The 13132-nt window shown below is 34.3% G+C and overlaps 1 protein-coding gene across 2 annotated transcripts in view; it reads right to left on the bottom strand.

Annotated features, from left to right (window-relative positions):
* The window catches only part of RNF17 (ring finger protein 17), a 122869-nt gene that overhangs the window by 66200 nt on the left and 43537 nt on the right, over nt 1–13132 (bottom strand). For both annotated transcript variants that reach the window (XM_008692102.2, XM_008692103.2), the window contains exons 16-17: nt 2781–2934; nt 407–522 (exon numbers count right to left, since the gene is read on the bottom strand). In XM_008692102.2, coding sequence (XP_008690324.2) covers nt 407–522; nt 2781–2934 — 270 coding nt within the window. The remainder of the gene's footprint in view (nt 1–406; nt 523–2780; nt 2935–13132) is intronic.

Genomic DNA, 13132 nt, shown 5'->3' with positions numbered 1-13132 from the left:
CTCTTGGACATGTTATATATACTTAAACATAAATGGAAATGCTGTAAAAATACTTCTATGATGAGATTTTTTTCACAAAATACATCATCTTCCTACCATATTATACTGGTATTTCAAAGTAACATTAAGAGCAGCAGACCAGTAAATACTTATAAAGACACAAACATACATACACATATACATTTATAATTAATGCTTCTTTGCTAAGATATAGATATATCTTAACGATTTATGCTTGCTACATAGGAAATTACAGTAATGACAGCAACTCTTTTCTATATTCCAACTATCAAATTATTTACGGACAAAAATGTTAGTTAACAGTGCATTTCTATGAAAAAATTATTTCTAAAAACACTGTCATATTTGTGTTAGTATTCTAACCCTATGATTCACAATAGATTACCTTCTCTGGGGGATTTAGAAACTCATCTTTTATTTTACGCATTTCTTTAAGTGTTATTTTTGCAGTGTTACCAAAATCCACATATTTAACTTCAACTTCACGATGTCCAGGCAATCCTTCAAAAATTATGAAATTAGAAATCACAAACTTGGAAAGAAAACAGAGAATTATCTAGCAAAATTTAGATTAATTGACAGTCAACTATGTTAGAATACTTTTATGATCAACATATAAACTTAATACTTTTTTAATATAAAAATATTTCTAATATGTGGACTTAAAAAAATCAACCATAATGCATAGTTGTTCAGACTTGGTGAATGAGAAATTAACAATTTTAAGATCTCCAAAGGACAATCAAAATCAGGATAACAACACAGTCATCAAATGTTAGGTGCTGTGGCCTAAAAGTTAAAAATTAGGTGTTAAGACTGACTGGGTTAGAATCCAGTCAAATTCCATGTGACTCTAAGCAAGATAATCACTCTTTCTAAAATATCACTCTGAGCAAGTTCGTTTTTCTTTCTAAGCCTCATTATTTCATTTGTAAAATGGGCATACCAATAGAATCCAATCCCATAAGACTTTTTTTTTTTGAGGATTCACCTATTTAAAATAATTTGCAAAGCACCAAAGTAAGCACGCACTTAATAAATGTTTACTCTTAGTCAACACAGGTGATTAAGGCAAAAGATTTAATAATCAAACTAAAGATTCATTCATATGATGATACCTAACTGAAATTAAAAAAAATTATTTGGGGGGAATATTATGAAAAATAAGCAGAGACAGACCTCCATGTCAATCTAGTCTCTATATTTTACAGGATACTAATGAATCCCCTAAAAAGTTCAAACACATGGAAGTTTGAATAAAAACCTATCACACCAACCTTTTTGAAAATACTCACAATATATGGTTGACTTTAGCCTCTCTTAGCATACCTGTGTATAATTCTACTAATCTGGTTGCCATAATTTTCAAATTCAAAGAGTAGTACAGTATATATAATTTCAAAAATGGAAAAAGTACAGGTATTCTCTGCTCCTTAGCAGAAGTGGAAGCAGATGGAAGAACACTGGTACTAAAGAGGACACTTCAAAAAACTTAGGCCGTGTGGTAACTGGTATCTGCAGTAATTGAGAAGACACATTTTACCGTAAGTGTAAGAAGGTGAGGGAATCCCTCCACACTTCCACTGGAATTCTCATGCCAGAAGGATATTCTTAACTGTACTAATGCCAATAAATTCTTATCATTCCTCAAGTCTCTGAATGGAGATATCGTTTTAGACAAAACAAATAAATGGACAGGAGATAAAATTTTAAGAATATTTTTTACCCAAATTATCAATCATGTATGAGAGTAAGAGTCAGGAGACATGAAAGATCTCAAAATTTACCTCCATTTATTCTGAGGAAACAATTAGAAGATGCTCCCCAAAAACAGAGGAGTTAACTTAAGAGGTAAACACGGGATCCATAAAACAAGGGACCCAATACAGGAAAACAAAGTATACTGTCAAGTGAAATAAATTCCCTGAATAACAGAAGTGTAATAAGCTTAGAGGACTAGCAGTCTAATTGGAGAAGATGGAAGGATGTTTCCACCACTAGAAGAAAAACAAAACAAAACAAAACAAAAAAACTAACATTACCTGAAAAGTCAATCATGTGGAAAACTGTTTTGGACAATTAGGAAAATGTAGCCATAAATTTAAAGAAAACAAAGTGAAATTTAGATCCATTAATTTGAAATAGAAATAAAGTATTCTTTATGACTTAGTGAAAACATTTATATAGAATATGGATTAACTAAAATTGTGATACAATTATGGGGATGGAGTGGGGAAGGCATAAAAGAAATCTAAAATTGCTATCTACTAGAATAATAGATAATACTAAGAGAAAAATATCAACAAAGTAGTATATATTTAGAAGAAATAACACAAATAAACACCAAAAGAAACAGCTGAAGAATTTCAAGTATTTTTTAAGTAATCTCTACACCCCACATGAAGCTCAAACTCACAAACCTGAGGATCAAGAGTTGCATGCTCTTCCAACTAAGCCAGCAAGGCAACCCTAAAATATGTGCCTTTGAAGAGTGCAGTGTAAGTTGTTTAGCACCATTTAACTTTTTAAATAAGGCAGACATTAGAAAACAACAACAACAAAATACTTAAGTCCTAGTCAAATCAAAATCTAAGGACTCAGAGATTCACCTCCCAACATTACCATTAGCTTTTTAAAGATAACTGAGCAAATGGGTAAGATCAAATAATATCACTTCCATGATTTAATTTGTACCAACTCAAGTGTTTTCAGTTTTTAAGCATAACATTTCCCCGTAGAAATAGTGTGCAATTTCCTACCAATAACTTTTGCTCTGTACCAAACTCCATCTTCAAATTTAGCTACACAGGCTTGACCTTGAACTGGACAGAGGATTTCCAGATTTTCTCCATCTTCACTTTTATAGAATTCCTCAATTGTCTTTAGTAAAAATAAAAAATCCAGGCTCTCTATCTAAGAAATAAAGGGATTAAAACACTATAGTTTCAAAGAAACAAAATTTAAATGTGGCATGTATTATAAGCACTGCTTATCAGATTATGAGAATCAGAAAAATCAATTGTTATGTAATTTATATTTGAAATATTTCATCACAGAATCAGTATATAAAATTAGCAAATATGGACATAACAAAAATTTTTAAAAATCATGGTTCTCCATATATCTTAAGTGTATATCCTTCCAGATCCTTGTTTTTAATTTAAATTCTATTAGCCAACATATACGACATCATTAGTATTTGTAGTATTTGATGTAGTGTTCAATGATTCATTAGTTGCATATAACACCCAGTGCTCATCCCATCACATGCCATGCCCTCCTCAATGCCCCTCACCCATCTCCCCACCCACCTACGTTTTCACGACACTCAGTTTGTATCCTGTAGTTAAGGGTCTCTTATGGTTTGTCTCCTCTGATTTCTTCCCATTCAGTTTTTCCTCCCCTATAATCCTCTGCGCTATTTCGTATATTTCACATGTGAGTAAAACCATATGATAATGGTCTTTCTCTGATGGACTTATTTCACTACGTAATATCCCACAGTTCCATCCATGTTGATGCAAATGGTAGGTATTCATCCTCTCGGATGGCTGAGTAATATTCCATTATATATATGAACCACATCTTTACCCATTCATCTACTGAAGGACACCTCGGCTCCTTCCGCAGTTTGGCTATTGTGGACACTGCTGCTATGAACACTGGGGTGCAGCTGCCCCTTCTTTCACCACATCGGTATTTTTGGGGTAAATACCCAGTAGTGTAATTGCTGGGTTATAGGGTAACTCTATTCTTAACTTCTTGAGGAACCTCCATACTGTTTTCCAGAGTGGCTGCACCAGCTTGCATTCCCACCAACAGTATAAGAGGGAAATTCCCCTTTCTCTACATCCTCACCAACACTTGTTGTTCTAGATCCCTTTCTTCTTATACACAAACTTTCCATATTTTTGAAAACAATAATGAGATGATCTCTTACATGCAATTTGATTACAGTGTGATAATTTGCATTTTCCATCAATTCTCACTTTTCTGTCTCAGTAAGTATTCTTATTAGTACTTTTAGACCATGTTTAGACATCCCTAACTGACCCAAACTAATATCAAATTCAAGACTACTATATCTAGTTATCTCAATAAATCTTTTAGAATCTAGTGTAGTCCTCTTTTTTTCTTTTTAAATGACTAGGTCTTGCTGAAGAGAGCCTGCTATTTTTCTGCAGAATGCCCCATCTTCTGGATTTATGTGGTTACATCCTCATGCTATTATTTAGCTTGTTCTTCCATTAAGTAGGGTCTGTCTCCTGAAATTTCCTCAAAGCCAGAGATTATATCTATTGGTTTGGTGGATTCAAACTTTTTTTGGACAGAATACATTGTCAGTGTACTCAGTACACTTAAGTACTCAGTGTACATCAAAAGACATTTTACATATTACTGACTCCATATTTACATGCTAAGATTCACCTACAGATTGGGGTGGTGATTCTGATCCTTCTATTGTACAGTTATGTTTTTACCCTTGTATCCACTAAGTAATTCATTTAATAATACTTTGGCATTATATGAATGTCCAGTTTCCCATCACCCTTCCATCTCATGGTTTTAAAGTGAATTGATCATTCTTTAAATCAGTAATTTCAGTGGGGTTTGTGAAACGACTACAATGAGTAAACTAGAGATTTCTCTTATTAATAAATAAGACTATTTGTTTACTTAAGTTCTTAAAGTTCTTATAGTACCTAAAACATAGTTCCCCCACCAAAAAAAAAAAAAATCCCAAAACACCAAGGATAAATGTCTGATTATCTCTCCAAATACCAATTCTTAAGGTTAAAAAATATTTTAAAATCTATTTCAAACGGCAAAAAATGAAGTTTTTCTTTTTTAAGTATTATAATGCAAGTGGAAATTTTGTGACTGTTTTTTGTCATTTCATTACTTTAAAAAAGTTCAAATTTCAAAAATTTTTATTTCTAAGTAGGTTTCATTCATATTCCTCCATCCAGAGTGAACAGTGAAAAATTCAACAGAGGAATGACATCAGCAAAATAGAAGACTAGGAAGCTCTAAGCTCTTGTTCCCCCACAGAAACACTGGAGGAAAAAGAAAAAGAGAGAGAAGCCCTACAAACTGTCAGAACCATGGAAAAGTCAATGGTTTATAGCAACCAAGCAAACTCCAAATCAAGCTCCTGGCATTCAAATAAATCTCTGTCAAAACATTTGCTGAATACAAGCTAAAGGAAGAGAGACTTCAGTGATCACATGAAAGGAATAGTCTTTGCAAAAATAGTTTGAAAAAGTCTCAAAACTAACCAACCACTGTAGTCCTCAACAATAAGAAAATCCAGCAAATCCCAGGGAGGTGGAGATCTTATTTATCACGTTATAATAGTCAAAGTCCCAGTTTTCAACAAAAAATCAGAAGAAATACAAACAAAAAGGAAAACATGGCTCATTCATAGGAACAAAACAGAAACCACCTTGGAGGAAGCCCAGATAAAGGACATACTAGACATAGACTTCAGAACAATTGTCTTATGTTCAAAGAATAAAGGAACACATGGATAAAGAACTAGAGGAAACCAGGAAAACAATAAAGGACCAAAATGAATATACCAACAAAGAGACAGAAATTATAAAAAGGAATCAAACAAATTGAAACAAGCATAAGAAAGGGTCAGTGAACTTGAAGATAGGACAACTGAAATCATTAAGTGAGGAAAAGGAAGAGTGAAGGGAAGAGAGTTTAAGGGACTTGAATAGAGACCAAGGACACCATTAGACATATTGATATACATATTATGGGAGTCCCAGAAGGAGAGAGAAAGGAGCAAAAAGATTATTTGAAGACATAATGGCTGAAAATGGCCCAAATTTGATGACAGACATGAATCTACAAATCCAAGAAGGTCAATGTTATGGGCTGACTTGTATCTCCAGGATATGCTGGAGTCATAACCTGAGAATGTGACCTAATTTGGAGACAGAGTCTTAACTGATAATCAAGTTAAAATGAAGTCATTAGGGTAGGCCTTAATTCAATATGATTGGTGTTATTAAAAGGGGAAGATTTAGTACACAGACAAACACAGAAGAATGCAAGTGAAGATGAAGGCAGAGATTAGGGTGATGCAGCACAAGTCACAGACCACTAAAAATTTCCAACTAACCACCAGAAAGTAGGAGAAAGGAATGGAACATATTATCACTCATAGCCCTAAGAAGGAACATACCCTACTGATACCTTGATCTCACACTTCTAAATTCCAGAACTATGGGACAATAAATTTATGGTCTTTAACCCACTTAATTTGTGTAACTTTGTTATTGCTACTCTAGGAAATGAATACAGATTTTGGTTTTGAGAAGTAGGGTGTTGCTGTAACAAATACCTAACATGTGGGTGTGACTTTGGAATTAGGTAATGGGTAGAGGAGAAGTTTTGAAGTGCTTGAATGAAAAAGTCCAGATTGCCTTGAAAAGAATTTTGGTAGAAATATGAATGTTAAAGATGCTTCTGCTGAGATCTCAGACAGAAATGAGGAACATGTTACTGGAAACTGGAAGAAAGGAAATCCTTGATATAAAGTAGTAGAGAACTTGGCTGAATTGTGTTCTGTTGAACAGAAAGTAGGACGTTAATATTTAGTGAGGAGGTCTCTAAGCAAAATGTTGAATGGGCAGCTTGGTTTCTCCTTGTTGTTTATAATAAAACATGAGAAGACAGATAAAGAAGGAATTGCTAAACATATAGGAACCAGAACTTGAAGGATTTATAAAATTCATAGTCTATCTATATTATAAACAATGAGAATATATACTTAGAGAGTTCACCAAGGGTGTGGCTGGACACCGCTGAAGAGACTATGGGCAAGTGACTTGCGGATCCAATCAATCATTTCAGTAGAAACACTACCAGCTTGAACTTAAGGGGACAGAGATGGAAAGAAGGAAGGCTGTTGGACTTGTGGGATTTTATAGGCAGGAAGTGAGCTGACAGGGCTATCAGCCCTGAACATGTGTTATCTTTCAAGAAAAAAGCTTACTGACCCCGAAGGTGGTTCAGAGGCTGGCATGTCTGCCACTGCCACCAGAAGCCCAGAGGGTACAGGCTTGAGAGGCAGGGCTGTGTCATCCTCTGCTGCACCTCCTGGGTTCCAGGGCATGAGGACAAGCCCTCAATTCCAATAGACAACAGGGAGATATATTTAAAGCGTCAGAGGAAGAAGCACACTCCCCACTGAGCAGGAAGCCTGACACGGGACTCGATCCCGAGACTCTGGGATCATGACCCGAGCTGAAGGTAATCGCTCAACCAACTGAGCCACTCAGGTGTCCCTAAATCTAGGTTATTGAGCACACAATGTATAAAGATTTGTGACATCAATAATATAAAATGGAGCTGCACATGAGTAGAGTTTTTGTGCAAAACTCTAAAGTAGGTGAAATTCATATTGTTACAACTTTAGTATATATGTAATTCCTATGGTAATGATAAAAAATTTATAGATATATACAAAAGGAAATAAGGTAATCAAAACATGAAACTATATATTTGCACACTCATGTTCCCTGCAGCATTATTCACAATAGTGAAGAGGTAGAAGCAAACCAAATGTCCATTGATGGATAAATGGACTAATAAATGTGATATATGCATACAATGGAATATTAGCCTTAAAGAAGGAAATCTTCTCACACAACAATATGAATGAACCTTGAGGGCACTATGCTAATGAAGTAAGCCATCCACAAAAAGACAAACACTGTATGATTCCGTTTATATGAAGTATCAAAATAGTGAAATTCATAGAATTGTGGTTGTCAGTGGTTAGGGGTAGGAGAAAATGGGAAAATGGAGCGTGATTGTTCAAGAAGTGTAGTTTCAGTTCTGCAAGATGAAAAAGTTCTACAGACCTATTGCACAACAATGTGAGTATAGTTAACACTACTGAACTGTACATTTACAAATTGTTAGACGGTAAATTTTGTTATGTATTATGACGATGTTATTCAAAAATATTAAAAAATGACATTACAAAAAACCAACTAAACACAAAAGAGGGAATACAGGAAATGAGAGACAAAAAAGCTATAAGATATAGAAAATAGCAAAATGGTGGAAACCTTTTGTATTAATAGGTACTTTATTTATTTATTTTTTAAAAAGATTTATTCATTGAGAGAGCACAAGCAGGGGGAGCAGCAGGCAGAGGGAGAGGGAGAAGCAGGCTCCCATGGAGCAGGGAGCAGCCTGATCCAGCACTCGATCCCAGGGTCCTGAGATCATGACCTGAGCTGAAGGTACATGCTTAACTGACTGAGCCACCCAGGTGCTCCTAATAGGTACTTTAAATGGATTAAACACTCCAATTAAAAGGCAGAGAGAGATTGGCGGAATGGATTTTAAAAAATGGTCCAACTATATGCTATCTATAAGATACTCATTTTAGATCCAAAAACATACACAAGTTGAAAGTGAAAAATTGGAAAATGTATTCCATGCAAACAGTAACCAAGAGATAGCTGGAGTGACTATACTATTATCAGACTTCAAGCCGGATAATATTACAAGAAACAAAGAATGACATTATGCATTGATAAGAGAGTCAATTCACCAATAAGATGTAACAATTACAAATACATATGCATCAAACATCAGTGCCCCAATATACATGATGCAAACATTGACGGGATCAGATGGAGACAGTTCAATAAAAGGAATGCTCCATTTTCAAAAACAGAACTACAAAGAATGTCAAGAAGAAAATAGATTACTTGAACAACAGTGTAAACCAGTTACATGTAACAGAACATTCAAGCCAACAGCAGAATACACATTTTTTTCTCAAGTGCACATAGAACATTCTCAGGATAGACAATATGTTAGGCTACAAAACAAGCCTCAAATAATTTTAAAAGACTGAAAACATACAAAGTGTCTTTCCTAATCACAATGGAAGGAGACTAGAAATTAAGAGAAAACTAAAAAATTCACAACAAACTCATGGGATGAAGTAAAAGCAGTGCTAAGAGGGAACTTTATAGCTGTAAATACATACAGTAAAAAAAAAAAAAAGAAAGATCATAAATAAACTATAAAACTTAAGGAAATAAAAAAAGCAAAATAAACCCCAAACTAGCAGAAGGAAGAAAATAATAAAGAGTAGAGCTTTGATATAAAATAGAAAATAGGAAAACAATGGGTAAAACAAAAAAACAAAGGTTGGTTTTTGAAAAGATTAACAAAATTGACAAACCATTAACTAGACTAAGGAAAAAAAGAAAATACAAATTACTAAAATCAGAAAGAAAGATAAAAAGGATTATAAGAGTCTACTATAACTAGAAACACACACCTACCAAGAATGAATCATGAACAGAAAAATCTAAGCTGCCTTGTATCTAGCAAGGAGACTGAATCAGTAATCAAAAACTTCTAAATAAAGAAAAGCCCTGGATCACACAGCTTCACTGATGAATTCTACCCAACTGATGGTCACCAGAAGGGAGGTGGGTGGGGGGATGGGTGAAATAGGTGATAGAGATTAAGGAGTGCACTTGTGATGAGCACTGGATGATGTATGGAAATGCTGAATCACTATATTGTACACCTGAAACTTATATTACACTGTATGTTAATTAACTGGAGTTTAAATAAAAACTTAAAAAAGAACACCAGCCCTTCTTGGCCAAAAAACTGAGGGCAGAAACTCATCCTAACTCATTTTAAGAGGTCAACATTACCTGAAACTAAAGCCATACAAAGACACGACAAGAAAACTACAGACTAGTATCACTTACGAACACTGATGCAAAAATCCTCAACGAAATACTTACAAACCAAATACAGTGTAATATTAGACAGATTATATGTCATGATCTAGGGGGACTCATTCCTGGAATGCAATGATGGTTCAAAATATAAAACAAATAAAAACAGTGCAGTACACGTCAACAGAAGGAAGGAAAAATAAAAACCATGATCATCTCAAATGATGCAAAAACTGTATTTGACAACACTAAACAGTCTTCTCGTAATAAAAACACTCAATAAACTATTCCTAGGATTCTTCTTCAACATGATAAAGGCCATATGGGAAAAACCCACAGATACCATAGTCAATGGTAAAAGAGAAATGCTTTTTCCCCTCAGACAGAAGAAAAAGACACCTATATTTCTACCTATATTCAACAGGATATTGGAACTTATAGCCAGAGCCATTAAATAGGAAAAAGAAACAAAAGGCATTCCAATTGTCAGAAATAAAATTCTCTCTTTTTGCAGCTAACATAATTTTATAATGTATAAAACTCTAAAAAGCCCACCAAAAAAGCCTTTTAGTGAAGTTACAGGATCTAAAATCAAGACAGGAAAATAAATTACATTTTACAAAGCAGTAATGAACAATCTCAAACCTAAAATAACAATTCCTTCTACAATACCATAAAAAAAAGAATACACTTAAGAATAAACTTAAACAAGGAGGGAACAGACCTGTAATGCTTCTACACCATACCAGACTGCTGAAAGAAATGAAAGAAGATAAAAATAAGAGGAAAGACATCCCACATTCATGGACTGGAAGACCTAATATTGTTGACAATACTACCCAAAGCAATCTACAATTCAATGCAAACCCTACTGAAATTTAGGGTGATGTTTTTAGGCAGAACAGAAAAACCCATTTTCAAAGTCATAAGAAATCTCAGGGGACCCCAAACTGCCAAAACAGTCTTGAAAAAGAACAAAGTTGGAGGGCTCACACATCCCTATTTCAAAACTTGCTACAAAGCTATAGTAAAAAAGAACAAAGCTGGAGGGCTCACACATCCCTATTTCAAAACTTGCTACAAAGCTATAGTAATCAAAACAGTGTGCTACTGGCATAAGGACAGATAGATAGACTGATGGAATTAAATAGACATCCCAGAAATAAACCTTCACATATATGGTTAACTAAGTATTGACAAGCATGCCCAGACCATTCAATGGAGAAAAGACCATCTTTTCAACAAATGGTGCTGGAAAAAGTGGACATTCACATGGAAAAGAATGAAATTGGACACTTCTTGCATACCATATACAAAAATTAACTCAAAATGAATCAAAGACCTAAGTGTAAGAGCTAAAACTGCAGAACTCTTAGAAGAAAACACAGGGGAAAAGCTTCATAATGTTAGATTCAGCAATGATTTCTTGGCTATGACACAAAAGCACAGACAACAAAAGAAAAAATAAACTGGGCTTTATCAAGTTAAAAACTTTTGTGGATCAAAGAATGCTACCAAGAGACTAAAAAGGCAACCCACAGAATGGGAGAAAATATCTGAAAATTCTGTATCTGATAAAGGATTGATATCCCTAAGGCATAAAGAACTCCTACAACAAAATAATCCAATTCAAGAGTCGTAAAAGGACTGGAATAGGTATTTCTCCAAAGATATTTTATGATGACTAACAAATACATACGTGAAAAAATGCATTCAACAATACTAGCCATGTGGGAAATGCAAATCAAATCCATAATGAGATACAATTTCATACCCTTAAAACGGCTTTTTAAAAAATAAGTGTTGGTGAGGATGTGGAAAAACTGGAACTCTTATGCATTGTTAATGGAAATACAAAATAGTGCAGCACTGTGGAAAACAGTTTGGTAGCTCTTCAAAAAGTTAAACAGAATTATAATATTATCCAGCAATTCCAGAGCTAGGTATACATCCAAAAGAACTGAAAGCAGAGATCCAAATAGACACTTGTACCCCCATACTTATAGCAGCATTATTCACAATAGCCAAAAAGTTTAAACAATCCAAGTGTCCATCAACAGATGAATGGGTAGACAAAATATAGTATACACATACAATGAAATATTAGTCATGAAAAACAATGACATTTTGATACATGCTACAACATGTAAATATTATGCTAAGTGAAATAAGGCAGACACAAAAGGAAAAATATTCTATGTTTCCACTTAAGAGTTACCTAGAATAGATAAATTCATAGACAAAAAAAATAGGACAGGTTATGAGAGGCTGGGGCAGGGGAAGGAAAAATGGGGAGTTGTTGTTTAATGGTTACAGAGCTGTTTGGGTTGATGAAACAGTTCTAGAGATGAAAAATAGCAATGGTTGCACAACACTGAATGTATTTAATGGTAGTGAACTATACATTTAATGGCTAAAGTCATATATTTTATATATATATATATATATATATATATATACAATTTAAATAAAAGACACTGTAAAAAAATTCAGTGAAAGAAATATATGCAAGTCCTTACTTAGTGCCAAATAAGCAGACTTCCACAATTTATCAGGGGAGCCCTTATAGTGTGGTACAGTGCTTAACATGACAGGCTCTGAATGAAGTTACACTGCCCACTTCAATCTGGCTCTTCCCTTCTACCCACAGCTGTGTAACCTCAGGCAAGTTGCTTCATCCCTTTGGTTAGAGTCTCCGTATCTAAGTGAAAACACTAGTTTCTTTCTCATAGGACTGTTGTGAAGATTAATAAATTATTCACTCATTATGGCCTATAGAATGAGTTCATTCATATGAAGCACTGACACAAAGAGATCAATAAGGATGAACTCATTGTTAGTAGCTATCTAAACAAATCCATCAGTCCACATTCAAAATTTAATATGAAATGACTTTGATCTGAATTTATTTTGGTGTTCAAATTCAGAAAATTACCTAGTAATAATGTATAAATTCTCAGATGTCCACTGTCAGAAACAGGTTTTCTCACAGTATTCTTTTTTAAACATTTTTAAATTTAAATTCAATTAATTAACATATAATGTATTATTGGTTTCAGAGATATAGGCCTATGATTCATCAGTCTTATATAATAGCCAGTGCTCATTACATCACATGCCCCCCTTAATGTCCATCACCCAGTTACCCCATCCACCCACACCCTGCCCCTCCAGCAACCCTCAATTTGTTTCCTATGATTAAGAGTCTCTTAGGATTTGTCTCCCTGATTTCGTCTTATTTTTCCCTCTCTTTCCCTATGCTCCTGTTTTGTTCTTAAATTCCACATATCTGTGAAGTCATGTAACCCGTCTTTCTCTGATTGACTTATTTTGCTTAGCATAATACCGTCTAGCTCCATTCATGTCATTAC

This window comes from Ursus maritimus, unplaced genomic scaffold (assembly GCF_017311325.1).
Source record: "Ursus maritimus isolate PB19 unplaced genomic scaffold, ASM1731132v1 scaffold_10, whole genome shotgun sequence".
NCBI classification, from domain to species: Eukaryota; Metazoa; Chordata; class Mammalia; order Carnivora; family Ursidae; genus Ursus; species Ursus maritimus.
The sequence above is the reverse complement of the archived record's forward strand: the minus strand, read 5'-3'. Positions and strand labels throughout refer to the sequence as shown.